The sequence below is a fragment of the Diceros bicornis genome, chromosome 19 (assembly GCF_020826845.1).
Source record: "Diceros bicornis minor isolate mBicDic1 chromosome 19, mDicBic1.mat.cur, whole genome shotgun sequence".
Lineage (NCBI taxonomy): Eukaryota > Metazoa > Chordata > Mammalia > Perissodactyla > Rhinocerotidae > Diceros > Diceros bicornis.
In genome coordinates this window covers 5,497,332-5,512,513 of record NC_080758.1, presented here as the reverse complement: position 1 = coordinate 5,512,513, position 15,182 = coordinate 5,497,332, and the positions used below count along the sequence as shown (strand labels likewise).

Below are 15,182 nucleotides of genomic sequence, written 5' to 3'. Positions count from 1 at the left end.
CCTTCCTCCTCTCTCTCATAAGGTCTCAGCCCTGAACTCTGAGATGCCGCTGGCCAGACTTAGAACTCAGCAATGAGAATGTCGGAGAACGTTGTCTGGGGGGCAGTGCAGATGCAAGGGTCCTACGCCATGCCCAAGGCTGGAAAACCTGTTTGTTGGACTGGACAGAGCTACCCAAATGCACTAAGGCCCTCCCACTGAACTTGGAATAAAATCCAAACCCCCCACCCCAGCCTGTAATGCCTGCCGGGCCCAGGCCCCCTTGGGTGTTCTCCTCCTCTGTCTCCAGGAACGGCCTCCTCTCATCACCTGGGTCCCTGCTTACATGCCACCTCCCCTGACCCCACTGCTAAGAGAACTCCCTGACCCCACACCAGCCTGTATATGTTTTTATAGACTTGTCCCTGTCTGAAAATCTCCTGGTTTATTTGTTTCCTGGACTGGAAGCTTCCTGAGGTAGAACTAGGCCTGTCTTGTCCCCACTGGGTCCCCAGTGCCTGGCGCAAGGCCCAGCACATAGAGGAGACTCAGTGGATATTTGTTGGTTGAATGACTGAATGGCCGTTCAAAGCTGTCCTGTCTGAGGCCTCAGCGAGTGGAGGATGGGGGAAGTCTGCCTAGTGCCGCCGGGTGAGCGGGTGAGTGGATGCTGTCCTCTCAAGGACCAGAAGGTGCAAACCAGCTCTTCCTCCGCTTCCTAGCGAGTTGTCCAGCTACCCTTCAAAACCCTCTGTCTGACCCTCTGTCCGCAGAACCCAGGGCAGCCGGTCCTCCCTGGGCAGCAAAGCCCTTCACATTGCCAGTCCAGCTAAATAAATTATCTCTGGAATAATAGATAATTAGTGGACTTAAATTTCTATTCAAGGCATTGTGACTTAAAGCTACATTAAACCCTCAGAGGTGACACCTCCGTTCTCAGAGCCTACACATTTCTAACCAGGCTCCTCCTCACGCACGGAGACTTCCTTGCAGATGCAAATCGTGGAAGCCCACGGACTCCTCTGCTTTCGATTCTAACAGCCACCAGAAATGAGTTCCCGGGCACCTCCTGCCTTAAATTACCAAGACTGGTGAGCCTTAGTCACACCTGGAAATCAAAGTTGCTTCTGTTCTCTTGCATTCAAACTTACTTTTCTTTTCACAGAAGGGTGGGACCTTTCTCACATCCTAAGAGCTGGCACGAGAGGAGCTGGAGAGGAGCGGCCGGCCGGGCCTGGGGGCGTGGGGAAGGGGCAGGACAAAATGCACCTGCCGCCTGCTGTGGGGCCTTTCATGGGAGCAATGATGGATAATTAGGCCAAATGGAGGACCAGCCCACGGAGGGGGCTTCTGCGGAGCTGGGGGAGGGATTCGGCTTTTTCCTTCTTCAATAAGACCCAGAGAATGATGTTAATTGTTACTTTAGGTGTGTGGAGTGTAGACTATTTGTAAAGTGAGAGGAGAGTTCTTTTGCTGTGACTAAAGAGAACATAATGGGTGTGTAAAGACCAGAACTTCTGAGTTCCTTAAGCTGAGGCTCGGTTAAGCCATCAAATACCTTCCCTGCAAATTGGCACTCTCAGCTCAAGCCTTCACACCTTTGTTGTGCAGTGGAGGTAATAATCACCCGTGCTGGGAAAAAGGCACTCCGGCTGGCAGGAACCGCTCGTTGCACAAAGCATTCTTTGGTTTGAAAAGAAAATCATAAAATAAAAAAGAAAACTGTTTAAGCTTAAAAACTAAAAGGAAGCAGTTGGCTCCAGTTGTAGAAATGTTTTATAAAGCAACAGCAAGATGAAAAAAATAAAAAATAAACTGTCCCAGAATGCTGAGAGAGGGCCAAAAATATTAATATACGAGAACATGGCAAACCTTCCCCAAGCTGTAAATATTTCCTCCGTTTCCCATGTATGATCAGCCAGTACGGCAGCCCTTTCTCTCCCTCTGCTCCTCCTGTTTGAAATCCATGATGAATAATACTTTTTCAAAAAATAGCATAAGTATTAGGTGAAGAAATTGTGTGTGTCAGAGGTCTGTGAATTTCTTGTTTTAAATATTATAGGGAGGAGGTTTCAACTCCCAGAACCAGGAGAGAAGAAGGATGGATATACATAAAACAAAGAGGAAACAGACCACCAGAACTAAAAACTAAAATAAGATTTCATACATGCGAGTGTATTAATATGCTGAGCACATTACGTACACCAGTGAAGAAATTCACTGAGGGTGGGGTGGTCAGACGAGATACAGGACGCCCGGCTAAATTTAATAGATAAACAACAAATAACTTCTTGGTATGAGTGTAATGCAGTAGAAGTATGCTCCGTGAAATTCAAATTTAACTGGACTTGCTGTATTTCTTATTTGCTGAACCTGGCAGCCCTACAGATAGAAGGTTCTGGGGGTTGTGCTAATTATGGGTTGATGCGCATGCCCTGGCAGGACAGCGAGTCCGGGCTCTGTCCACAGTCGGTCGAAGCAAGTCCCGTGCCCATCAGTCAGGAAGGAGTCTTCAGGGAGGTCCGGGGAGCTGGCGTCTCGGGGTCTCTACGTGACCTCAGTCCTCTATCAGCCTCAGCCACTTGAAAGCACAGCGGGTCCTGAGACCTCGTCACAAGCGCCGCTGTGAGGGGACACCGCCTGGTGCAGAGACGTCACCTCGGAAGAGCCAGAACCGAGCTCCTTCATCAACTCTCATCTGCTGCTTAGATTCGACACCACTGCCAAGCCGCAGCCCCTTGGAAATCATCCGGAGAGAAAAGGGCATCCTCGCTGAGCAAGAGAGAGAGGACGACCAGGAAATGTGGACCCCCGTCTTACCCCAGGTAAGGGTCCTCCCCAGGAAGGAAGGAAGGAAGGAAGGAAGGAAGGGAGGTAGAGCTGCCCTCGAAGCCCCGAGTTTATGGTCAGATGGAGGGCTGTAGGCTTTGGTTCAAATCCTTTTTCTTCCACTTATCGTTCGAGCCAGTTCTCCCTTCCACAAAATGGTCACAGCTGAACCCCTCCTCCATGGAGTTAGAGAACATAGGGTGGCACCCGCCAGGGCCTGGTGAATGCTGGCGCCTCAGGGTGGGCTGGGGGGCACCCCAGGCGAGTGTAGCTCTCACCTCTCAGGCCAGTCCAGACTCTTCCTCAAAACTGACATCCAGGGCCCGGCCCGGTGGCGCAGCGGTTCAGTGCGCCTGCTCCGCTTTGGCGGCCTGGGGATCGCAGGCCCGGATCCTGGGTGCGCACTGACGCACCGCTTGTCAGGCCATGCTGTGGTGGCGTCCCATATAAAGTGGAGGAAGATAGGCATGGATGCTAGCTCAGGGCCAGTCTTCCTCAGCAAAAAGAGGAGGATTGGCAAGGGATGTTAGCTCAGGGCTGATCTTCCTCACAAAAAAAAAAAAAAACTGACATCCACAGAAAGCAAACCCCAGTTCCACTCAAAGCCCCTTTTCCACCTCCCCACACTGTCCCCAAACCTTTGTGTCCTGGGTGGAGGACCCTGCTTGAGCAAAGGTGCTACTCCTCGGGTGATGTTCTCCATTATCCGTGAGCGCCGAACCCTCCAGGCGCCGTGCCCAGCCCTTTAGGTGTGCTCCTCACAGCCTCCTGGGATCCCTACAAGCTCATGCCACAGACGAGGAAACTGGGGCTCAGAGAGGTTCACTCACGTACCCAAGGTCACTGAGATGGTCACAGCAGAGCCAAGACCTGAGCCCGTATGGAATCCCAAAGCCTGTGCACTAAACCACAACACACTACCCATTTCTAGACCTGGACGTCCCCCAGGGTGCCCCACGCAGACATTTCTGAGGAGAACAGGCAGGACTGGCAAACTCTACCCATCCTTCAAAGCCCGTTTCTCTCATCACCTCCTCTGCACTTTCCTGCCTCATCTGCGGCTCACTCGGAATCACGTTCATCCCACTGCTGTTTGATACATCAGGCTGCATTATCATCTGGCTGCAGTCACATCGGTGTCCCCACTCGACGGCACTCCTGGAAGGCGTCGTGCTTGCTTTCCCATTTCCAGGGAACTCTCCAGCTGCACCGGCTCCTTGGTGTTCTTCAGACACCCCGGGCTGGCGCACCTCAGGGTCTTTGCCTGCACTTCCCTCCTCCGTGGAAAACTCTTTCAGTCCCTTGCGTGGGTCCCTCTCTCCCCAGATGTGTGCTCAGATGTCCCTCCCCAGAGAGGCCTTTCCTGAAGACGACTGAAATAGTCCCTTCCGCACCCTCCGCCTGACCTCTGCCACCTCTGGCCTCCTCCCCTGGGTTCACTGTCTTGGCCGCACGCGTCTCTCCCTGGCCTTGTTCTAGGTGCGTCCGTCTACTTGCTTCCCTCCAGACTCGTCAGCCCCAGGAGGGCGCGACTTGTTCCCTCCTGGATCCCCAGGCACGTAGCAGGCGCCCAGCAGACACGGTAGATGAATGAACCCCCAGTGTCCAGCATATAGAAACATTCAGTAAATGAGTTTATTCTTAATTATCATTTTAACAGAATCGTCTTAGAAGCTTCCCATGGGAGAAGCAGACTTTGCCCTCCTGCAGGATGGATCCTCCTCTCTTCTTCGCCATCCACTATTCACAGTCCTTTCCAGGACATCTTCCCTCCTGTTGGAGGAATGGCGACCTCAGAGGAAAGGCCAGGAAGAAAACCCCAGGCCCACCCAGACGCCTGAACACCCTGTGGCAGTTCACCTGGCTGCCGGCTTGCTCCGCCATGGCAGAGTGTCTTACACATTCACTGATTAAGCCATTCAGCTCCAATTCCAGCCCCTGCCTGCCCCCTCCCTATTTTGGCTGAGTGGGCAGTTGGAACCACTCCAACCTTGGGCCTCCACCCCACACTTCCAACAGCCAAGAAGGGCATCACGCACCTTGGGCGTGGGGAAGGTCATTATGCGAGGAGAACACATCCTCCAAACGCCCCAATAAATGCACAAGTCTGTTGACAAAGCAGGAGCTCAGAGAGAGGGAGGTAGGGAGACTCGCCAGGGAGAATCACGGGTACCCATTGGAAGACAGCAACACCCACGCCCTCTCAGAGTGGGCTCGGTAATTATCCAGGAGACGACCTGTGGGCCAGCGGAAGCGTACTGCCTCCATTTAGTCCAGGAGGCTCTGAGCACCTGTGTATCCCAGGGCTGCTCTGGCAGGAAAATGTTCCCCTGCCCTGCGAAGTCACTCCACTTACTGTTGTCTCTTAGACCCATCTTTCAGTTCCAGGCCTTTGACAACACGGTATGGTGGAAGCCTTAGGGGGTCAATGAGTCAGTCAACAAACACCATACACTGATTGAGCACCCCAATGATAAGGGATTGGAGTTGATGGGCATGAAAGAGAGAGTGTGGGGTGCAGGGTCTGGGGGCGCGATATCATCTGTGAATTTCATTTGGGGATTGTTATAGAGTGGATGCTGACAGAAATGCACATGTTCTCTGCACAGAGCACAGATGTTCTCCGGAAGCCCCGCGCTGTAACATTCATAGCAGCACTTTAGTGGTGGCCCAAAACTCAAGCCCAGCGCGGTCTGCAGAATGGAATACTCCTCGGGAATGGACATGTACACAGTACAGCTACTCGCATCAGTGTGGACGAACTTCTCAAGCAACACTGGGCAGGGAAGCCAGGCGCAAAGGACACCCGGATGGTTCCACTGACGCCAAGTTCAAATACTGGTGAAACTCATGTCTGCCGAGAGACGTCGACAAGCGGGGTGGGTGGGAGTGTCCTATTTCGTAATCCCGCGGATTCTCTGTGACCGAATTCGTTAAGTTTGGCACACTTGGGATCGGCACGCTTGTTGGTGTCTATACCTGCGCCACAGGTCTAAATTTTAAAGGGAGGCGGGGGAGTTAGGTCTTGAGGTCTCCCCAAGGGTTTCCGCAGAGGAGGGCTGCCACAGCCGGGGGCCAGGCGGGTGAGCAGGGAGGTGGGCGAAGAGCTCACAGGGGCGCACGGATGCGGCGAGAGCCCGGCGGCCCCAGTGCCCTCGGGTGGAGCGCCGGCGCCGCCTCCGCCTCGGCGTCCTGCGTTGCTGGGCGACCGGTCTCCCGGGCGACGCGAGACGCTGAGCCCAGGGCGGGTGCGTGGCGGGCGCACCGAGACCCGGCCCCATGGCGCAGAAACCGCTCAGCACGGCCGCGGCGGAGCGCATGAACCTCGTGGCCCAGGACGAGATCTGGTAACGCCGGGGATCCGGTAACACGGTGGGCTGGGCTGTTCCCACCTGAAGTGTGCACACCTGGCAGCCTCAGTTTCCCCACCAAGTCCTGGAGGTAGTCCACCTCTGGGCGCGAGGAGCGTGCGCTGGAGGCGGTCAGGGGCCCCGAGGAAAGGGGGCAGGGTTAGGGCCGCGAGAGCGACAGGACAGCTTTTCTTTGTCCCTCTTGTCTTAGGCACACCACGAAGGCCTGAAAGATTTTGCATCTGGCTTTACAACCATCTGCAAAGCTTTACTTGTTGAGAGCCAACTAATGTGTTTGTTCTTATTTTTAAGATTTGCCGAATTTTTTTAAAAAGTAAACAAAAATCTTGATATTTCTTCAATTTGAATGAAAGATACATGTGCATTTTACATTCTCACTTGCTTTTCTTGGTTTTTTTAAGTAATAAGAAATTTTAATTTAAAGAATAGATCCATTTTCTAAAAGATTTATGTTCAGCAGATATTTATAAGGATGTGTTTATTTGGCATTCTATCCGATTGGTAAATATTATCCCATCTCTTTGAAGTTTTAATCCATATGAGAAGTTACTAATTTAGATGTAAGTAAATTTTAGTAACAGCAAACCATAATTGCTCACCTCTTAAGTTTCAGTTATCTTATTTGTCATCTCTCTGACTGTTACCATTTCCTTGTAAAATTTGTAATAGTCACTTCATATTTTTCTTTAAACTGGCTTTGTTTCACTTAATAGATTTATTTTTATAGAAAACTTTATATCACTCTTGAAAATGGAAAGCCAGTATTTGGCATAAAATACACAACTATTAATTTTTTAAAAAATCTTTGTCTTTATCCAAGCATCTCCAATAGGAGATACTACCATTGCAGGATCTGTTCCCTCTGCCTAGAATGCCCTTTTCTCCCATCTCCACCAGACAAACTCCTACTCATCCTTCAAGACCCAAATCAGATGGCCCCTCCTATGTGAACAGAGCCAGTTAAGCCTTAGATTATTCTATTCAATGTCCAAAGTGGCTATTGAGCACTTGAATGTGACTGTTCCAAATTGGGATAAACTATAAATGTAAAAAACCAGATTTCAAACCAAAAAAAAGTGATATTAAAATTAAGTTCACCTGTTTAGTTTTACTTTTTTTTTTAATGTGGCTACTAGAAAATTTAAAGTTACAGATGTGGCTCATATTTTTGGCTCACTTTACATCTCCATTAGAAATAGACTCTGCTTCAGAAGCTCAGTGCCCGGGACAAACAGCTTGGCCAGGGCCTCCGAAACTGCTCAGATGCAGTGCAGGGGCAGGGAGGCGGATATTGACTCCAAAATAGAAAAAGAAACTTGAAAATCAAAATGAATAAATGTTTAATTAGGTTTTTGCGAAGTGTGATACACCGCTCTCCAGTTGCAGCTCAACTCAGCTCAGAGGTAGTCATATGTAAATTATATTTAATGTGGGGCAAAAACAGGGCCAGGATTAGGGTGGGGCGAGTGAGGCCCCTGGGGTGCGGTATCTAAGGAGGGCTCCATCTCCAGGTCACGTAAGTGCTGGCTCTGCACCGGGAATGGTGCCTCCTTCAATATTGCACCCCAGGTGCCCCAGCCCTCTGCCCCGGTCCTTGCTCTGAGAACAAATGTGCTTAATATGCACCTCTGCGATGATTCAACACAGGCCCGTTCCTGTGGTCACAGGGCCTCCGAGATAAGGAGTCTAGTAGCTGGACGGCCTCTCGGGCAGAGTCTGCCCCAGTCCTGTCTGCTCCCCGAGGCACCGCCCGCCAGCATCGCTGGTTCTTTAGACGCTCGTCTCCTCACGTAGAGTGAGGTCCTCGGGGCGGGGACCCTCGCTCCCTCCCTGGCACAGAATCGTCACCCCATCAGGGTGCACTAACATCTTCCCCAGTGGACCCTGTAGGTCTGCTGCTTTACCCTTTTCAAATGTCGTCCAGCACTTAGGAACTTGCTTTTCCAGGAAGTGCCGCCTGAAAGCTGAAGCCGAGGCGCGGCAAGACTGGGCCCAGAACTGGGGATTCTTAACAACCCCCCTCGAGGAGGTAAATATAAATTTTATGAGCCCAGAGGTTATAGAATCAATCATTTCCAAGAATAAATGGTCATGAAGTGTATAATTTGCAAGAATGACATTGAAGAGTGCATTGTATACAGACTGGAACTCTGAAACCTGACGGTTGCTTCCATTCACAAATTTATGGAGTGCTGACGACGTGCTGGGCACGTTCTAGATGCTTCCTCCAAACCAGGTCACTTAACCTGCACAACATCCCCTGTGCAGGGGTTGGGGAGAGGGTGCTGTCTTACACCCATTTCACAAGTTAGGAAGTTAAGCTCAAAGAAGTGCAAAATCACACAGCTAATAAAGGAGAAGGCACTGCGGGGAGAGGCTGGTCTGTGTGGTTCCGGGCCACTTGGCCTCAGACTTCCCATCTGTAAAATGGGCTGATAGTCCTCACTTGCCTTGTTGCGTGGTTGTGAGGTTCAGAGGGAATGAGAAGGAGAGGCCAAGAGAATACATGAGGGGTCACTAGGAAGATACTCTTGGTGTTTCCTAGAGCAGATAGGTAACAGAAACAGGAAAAGGGCCAGGCATAATGAATAGGGAGGGTGGGGACGCCAGCAAAGAGACCACTGGCCCCGCCCAGAGGCAGCCGCCTGCTTGCTGAGTGTCACCATGCAGAGAGACTAGCTGCATATTCCAGTCATTCAAGAGAGTCCGGAAATCCACAAGTTTAAATAAAATCTTCTGAGTCTAGAATAGTGGTTCAGATTTATAAAACATCATACAGACACATGAAATGCTTGTGTGGGCTTCAGTGGGATGGTGGCTACCAGACTGCAACCTTTCAGACTATCTCTAAGACACACCACGAGGAAGCCACATTTCTTTGGAGGGCAGAATAAGAACTGAATAAGAACCGTATCATTCAAAACGTTCATGATTCAAGACAGCGTAAACCCCATTTGTAATTCACCCCATCCCGGTAGCTTTGAAATTATGCCATTCTTAATGAGTTTTTTTAATACTTGGAGAATTATACAATTTGAAATTTTATGCATCAAGTGGGTCTTTATTAATATAATATGCATAGAGTATTAATATTCTGTATATGTAATTAAATTGAGTCTTTGAAGAGTTCAAAATTGTTTTAAAAAATTAAAGGAAGATGGGGGCTCTCCTCTAATATTTTAAAGACTGGTCCTGGAGCCTTGTTGGCATTGTTTGATTTGAGGCCCTAACCTGTAAAGTTTTCTCAGATTACTACTTGGGAATATAAATTAGCAGGCTGCAACAAGCAGGAGGCTGCAAGGCAGTTCCTTGCAGCTTGGGGCTCAGCTGGGCTGTGCACAAGTCCCGCTCTGCCCCTTTCTAACTGTGGGATTGGGACAAGCTCCCTAACGTTCCTGAGCCCCCCTTTTGCCAGCTGTAACATGCGGTTTCTGGGGGGACAATGAAGAGGACACTTCCACCCGTCTCAGCCTGCGGTCTCCCGTCTTTGGGGATTGTGTTTCAGTTGATCCGGGGTGAAGAAGAACCCCCCACCCCAAAGCCCAGGATCGAGCTTCCCGAGCGGTTCCGCATCCGGCCGGTGACACCAGTGGAGAAATACATCAAGGTTCGCAAAGTCGTTTTAAATACTTGCTTTCCTAAGTAAGAAATAAGCCCCCCCAGAAACTGTGTTTGCTCCAGGTGCACAGAGCCAACTGCCAAAGGTAAGAACTCGGGGCACCCCGCACGTGAGGAGCCCGGTTTCCACGCCCTTCCCGAGCCCGCGCGTGGGAGACACAGCGTGTTGCTCGTCCCCACGCGTGCCAGAGTCACTGCGTCCGTCTCTGCAGAAGCAGAGGGAAGCCAAGAACATGAGGGGCTCGATCCGTTCGTTCAAACATTTAAGGGAGTGGGCAGTAAAGCAGGGCAGGTAAAGGCCCAGGCTCTGGAGTCAGACTGCACAGCCGCTCACCTCCTGTGTGGTCTTGGGCAAGTGGCTTGACCTCTCTGTGTCTCCATTTCCCCCCTTGTGTGATGGAGGTTAATGAAAGCACCTACTTCTGGGAGTGGTGTTAGGGATAATGCAGTGAGAGATGATGCCTGTGAGGGACCTGGAACGTGACTCGGCACTTGTAGATACTGCTAACGACTGTTATGTATCAGTAGGTGCCAGGTGCTTGGTTGGCAAACAGATGAACAAGACAAGACTCCAGCCTGCACATCTGGGTCAGGTGGGGGACCAACATGAAACAAGAAAATCAACAAAATCCTTATGTGCTGTATTAGATGCCGTGGAAGAAATAGACAGGTGACGTGCTCGAGGATAACAGAGGATAGGGTGGTGCCCGGTGCGCTGAGGACTGAAGGATGACAAGGAGCCAGCCCTGGGAGAAGCATTTCAGGCCCAGGGAACACACGTGCCAAAGCCCTGAGGCAGAACAGAAGTTGGTATGTTTCAGGAGCAGTGAGGGATGCGGTGTGGCTGCAGCTTAGTGAGCTGGGGTGGGAAGAGAAGTGATGTGGATGGAGAAGTGGGCAGAGCCAGATCCCGCTGGACCTCGGAGGCCAGAGGAAGGAGCTGGGATTTGAGCCCAATCTGCAGTGGGAAGCAAGGCTGTGACACGTTGAGAATTGCCTTTTTGAAAGCCCACTCTGGCTGCTGAGTGTGTGACGGGGCAGTCCCCGGGGAGAAGACTTGGGTGGTGTTCCCACCTGAGACCAGTCAGCTGCAGGCACGGGTCAGATGCCTCTGGATTTGCTGAGCTCTCTGCACCCCTGGGCCTCCTCTCCTGGGTCTGTCATCTTGGTCCTGGGTTCTGCCCTCTGCCCAGCCGTGGAGAACAGTTCTGTGTCCTGAGGAAAGGACGACGGCGGCCAGGGGTGGGGGAGTTAGGCTCCATGGATTTTCTTTTCCTGACTTGTCCTCAGGGTCTGATGGGGAGGCTGACATGTGGTGCGTGCTCAGTGGGTCCGTATCTGTTAGCTGAATGAATGAATGAATGCACTACACTGAGATATGTTGAGAGTGTTTCCTCCCTGATTATACAGCAATATAGATTCACTGTTAAATTTTTTTAGAAATACAGCAAAATATGAATAATAAAGTATTAAAACATCCATAAATATGTATACTCTTCCCTATAGTTAACATTTTGGGGAGCTCCTTCAGAAGTTTTTCTATGCCTCTGTATACCACCCAACAAATGTTAGCTTTTATTATTCTCTCTTAGTTGCTGAGTGCTTTAGATGCTCATCTCATCTTATTTCCACAACAACCTTAGAAGGTAGATATTATTATCATCAAACCCATTTTGCAAATGGGGAAACTGAAGCTAACAAAGGAATTCCTTTCCCAAGCTCACACAGCAAGTGCGTCTGATATCAGAGCCCTGCTCTTGAATGTTATCCTTGACTGCTCCTCCCTGCCCTCTTTGGGTGGATAGAGCCTTTAAAAATACATTTAATTTTAACAGGTGTCCTATACCCCAAAGGCATGTTGTGAAAAGCCTCCTTCCCTACCCCAACCCCCAAGAGCCGTTGTCCGCAGTCTCTCATGGACCCTTCCACAGAGAGACTTTGCATGTGCATGCATGTATGTGGGTCTCTAGCCTTTTTTCGTTGCTACACATATTGTACCATATTTTACGTATTTTTATGCACTTTTTTCTATTAGCAGTTTATCTTCAAAGTTGTTCCATCTCAGAACATACAAACCTGCCTTGTTCTTTTAAACTGCTGTGTAGTATTCCATGGTACGGACGGGCCATAACTGAATGAGCCCCTGTGGATGGACATGCAGAATGTGTCTGTCATTTGCTCTTACAAACAAGGCTGCAGTGAATCCCCCGCCCCGACATTGGTATGCACCTATGCAGGTATCAGGATGCCTTAGGATACATGCGTGGGGTGGATTTCAGGTCAAAGGGCGTTTCCATTTTCATTTGTCATGGATAATTGCCATATCGCCCTTCACACTGAATGAACCAACCTGCTGTCCCACAACGCCCTCGTTAATGCGGCGTTTCATCTCTTTGCCAATCTGGTGGGTGAAACGTGGCGTCCCAGGGTGGTTTTCGATTGCGTTTCTCTTACAAGTTGGAGAGAGACTTGAAAGCTTGTCTGTGTGCTCGAGGTCCCCACCTGGACAAGCATCGTGGAGACCTGCTCACCCTCCGAACAATTCCATCCACAGCTGGCTGGGGGAAACCTTGGCCCCACTGCTGTTTATTGATGACCCTCCCCGCATGTGCCTCTTAGGAGATTAATTTTAATACGTTGTCGAGAACATATATGAAGGGGCTTCATCCACCAGTGGCAGCCGGCCCACCAGGACCGTCCCCTCCTACCACCGCCTCGCTCAAAGATCCCCGTAGCTAAGTGTGACCTCATAACCCCAAGCATATTAAACCGCTTTATCTCAGTTCTCCTGTGAGAACAAGTATTTCTCACTGTCGTCTTGGTTCAAATTGCCCTGTAGGAGCAGAACAGAAGATTGTTTCAAATGGAGGGGGGAAACCTGCCTAAATATTTACCCTCATTTTCCAAAAATTTCAAGTCTGTCCAAGGAATTGACAAATGGAATTGTGTTTTCTCGTTTCGGATAGAATCTCCTTTTCTTTTCGGTTTTTTATTAAATTTAGTTCTTTTTGTTCCTGTGGTCTGTACAGTTTGGGGGTGTGTGTGTGTGTGTACACAGGTATCATGGAGCCTTCTAATCAAAACCGGAAGATTTATCACTCAGGGTACCGTCTGACGACATCGTCACATGTTTTATGGAGGGCAGTGTGAACGGTGGTGTTTGATGTTTCTGCACCTCAGAGTCGTTTTCCCCTTTTTGCTCCTTTACCAAATAAAAATTATTTCAGTGAGGTGGTGAATTCCGAGTGTTGAGCATTACGAGATAAGGGACCGTGTTTGTGGTCCTTCCCTACGGGGAGACGTGAGTCTCCGAGTCCCGCTGATGGGAGCGTGCTCACTGTCAGGGCACGTTAATTAGGGCCTCTTTTTTCTCCGTCTTTCCCGCACCAGGCCTCATGGCCGACTCTGATGCCTCCATGGACCCGCCTCATGTGGCCCCAGGTGACTAAACCCCTGCGTTTCCGTTCCAGGTCCTTCCATCCCCCTCAGTGCCGAAGACGACCCAGGGCTTCATCGGCTGGAGATCCGGGGTGCCGGGCCTGAACAAGTGTCTGGAGCACGACTACGAGATCAGAAGCTGCAAAGGGGCGTATGCCAGAGAGCTGAGCTGGCCGAAGCAGGGCATACACTGAGGCCAGATGGGGGCTCCAGCCCCTGGGCAGTGCGGGCTGGACCGCCGGGCAGCTGGTGCCCATGCCCAGGAAAGGAAGAACACCCCAGCGTCCCCCTGAGGACACAGCTCCCCTCCACGTTTGCTTGTGGGATGTTGCAAAGAATACAAGACAGCCCCTGAACATTTCCAATTCATCAGTGTCTCCCTTCTGGAATATTCTCATAACACACTCATTCTTGGCTAATGCAATGAATTAGGCAAAATAGATTCTCTGAATTTTTTTCAATACTTTAGGAATTTCTAGGTATAGCCTTTGAAAAAACAACGTCATTTCATTTATAAAATATTTGTCTAGGCCCTTTAATGTCGCTTTCAATGCCACCCTCACGATAAGGAGATTGTCGGTGTTTCTGTACCCACATATCCCTGGGCCTGCTTTTGAGGAGGAATAAAGCGCGTTGAGGATCCCCTGACTCTGCTTTCCCAGGGTATTTGCAACAAGTCAACAGCTTTAAAGGCAGAAATGAGCCCAAGATTTGCCACTGAGTATAGATTTCCAGGAGAGGGTGGGTCTCCCGTGCACCCGAGAGAAAACGTCCCTGCCTTCCTGCCCCGCCAGCCCCTCACAGCACAGGCAGCAGCCGAGCTGGCAGACCAGGCCATTGTCCTTCCCCCGTGGACATTTAACATTAACCCTTTGGTTGACATTTTATTTCTGGTCCCTGCCCAGCCCTGAGGCTTTGCCCCAGGTCCTACAAATGGGGGGTGGGGAGTGGGGCGTCCAGCTGGTCCAGGAGCACCAGAAGGAAAAGCCAGCCTGCCCACAGGCCCCTCCAGCTAGACAAAGAGGAGGAGAGCCGAGAGTCTATAGGCGGCGTATGGAAGCCGGTTTGTGTTCTGTTTCTGAGCAGCAGAGGAGTGGTGCCTTCTTCAGACCTGGAGTGGGCAGGGTGGGAGGGTCCAGGCTCGGTTATCTGCCCTCCACGGAGACACGTTCCTTCCTCCCTTGGGTTGGTCAAGCGTCACTGTTCGAGGGATGGGTTCCTTCCTGTGTTTGCTTGACTGAGGCCTGAGGGGGCTTCTATCTGGTGGGATCCACTTACAAGGCCCATCCGCCCAAACCTTTCCTGCTCACCTTCCTGTTCAAGTGTGGGTGGGTGTGCTTTATCTATCCAAGAATCCCTCATCTAGAACCTTCCCCCAACCCCAAACACTGGCCTCCTCTAGCACACTTCTAAAGGGACTCCATAACTTTGGGGGCACCAAATACCAGGGGACAGAATTCGTACTAAATCTGGGCCATCCCCTGCAGGTTCTGGGCTTAGAGTCTCCGAATCCCAGAAGCCTCTGGCAGAAGAACTTCTCCTGTTCAGAGACGTTCTCTCCAAAGGCTAAAGAACGTGGTTTCAGTGACCAGCCTTCTTGCTCTAGAGGGCCGGCTGCAGACACCTTCAGAGCCAGCTACTGAGAACAGAGCCACGGAGCATGCCCTCCTCCCAGCCACCTCGTTGGTTCTCTGTCCTCCTCCAACCCAGAGTGGGGAGCTCAGGTTCTCATGGGCTTCCCAACCTGGAAGAGCCGGAACACAAGAGAAACAGCCCTTCAGGAAGCCTCGTCATTCCCTCTGAGCATGGTGCCACCCTCATCGCCTGCCACATGGGCCACATGGGCCACATGGGCCACGGCCAGGAAATCCCTCCACCGTCATGGCTGACATCCCACCTGCCACGTACAGACCACAAGTTTAAAGGAAAAATATCACAGCTCTTTAG

General features: G+C 50.8%; 1 protein-coding gene across 1 annotated transcript; it reads left to right on the top strand.

Moving 5' to 3' along the window:
* The first annotated feature begins 6,087 nt into the window (after positions 1-6,087).
* Positions 6,088-13,429, top strand: CIMIP1 (ciliary microtubule inner protein 1). Its single transcript, XM_058562093.1, has 4 exons — positions 6,088-6,155; positions 8,127-8,208; positions 9,685-9,786; positions 13,268-13,429. The coding sequence occupies exons 1-4, from the start codon at positions 6,088-6,090 to the stop codon at positions 13,427-13,429; spliced, it is 414 nt and encodes a 137-aa protein (XP_058418076.1).
* The last annotated feature ends 1,753 nt before the right edge of the window (positions 13,430-15,182 follow it).

Excerpts from the sequence above, each read along its gene's own strand:
- CIMIP1 (XM_058562093.1), top strand. The coding sequence starts at position 6,088 with ATGGCGCAGAAACCGCTCAGCACGGCCGCGGCGGAGCGCATGAACCTC. Across the intron at positions 6,156-8,126 it reads GTGGCCCAGGACGAGATCTG|GAAGTGCCGCCTGAAAGCTG; the intron begins GTAACGCCGGGG and ends TTGCTTTTCCAG. Across the intron at positions 9,787-13,267 it reads CAGTGGAGAAATACATCAAG|GTCCTTCCATCCCCCTCAGT; the intron begins GTTCGCAAAGTC and ends TTTCCGTTCCAG.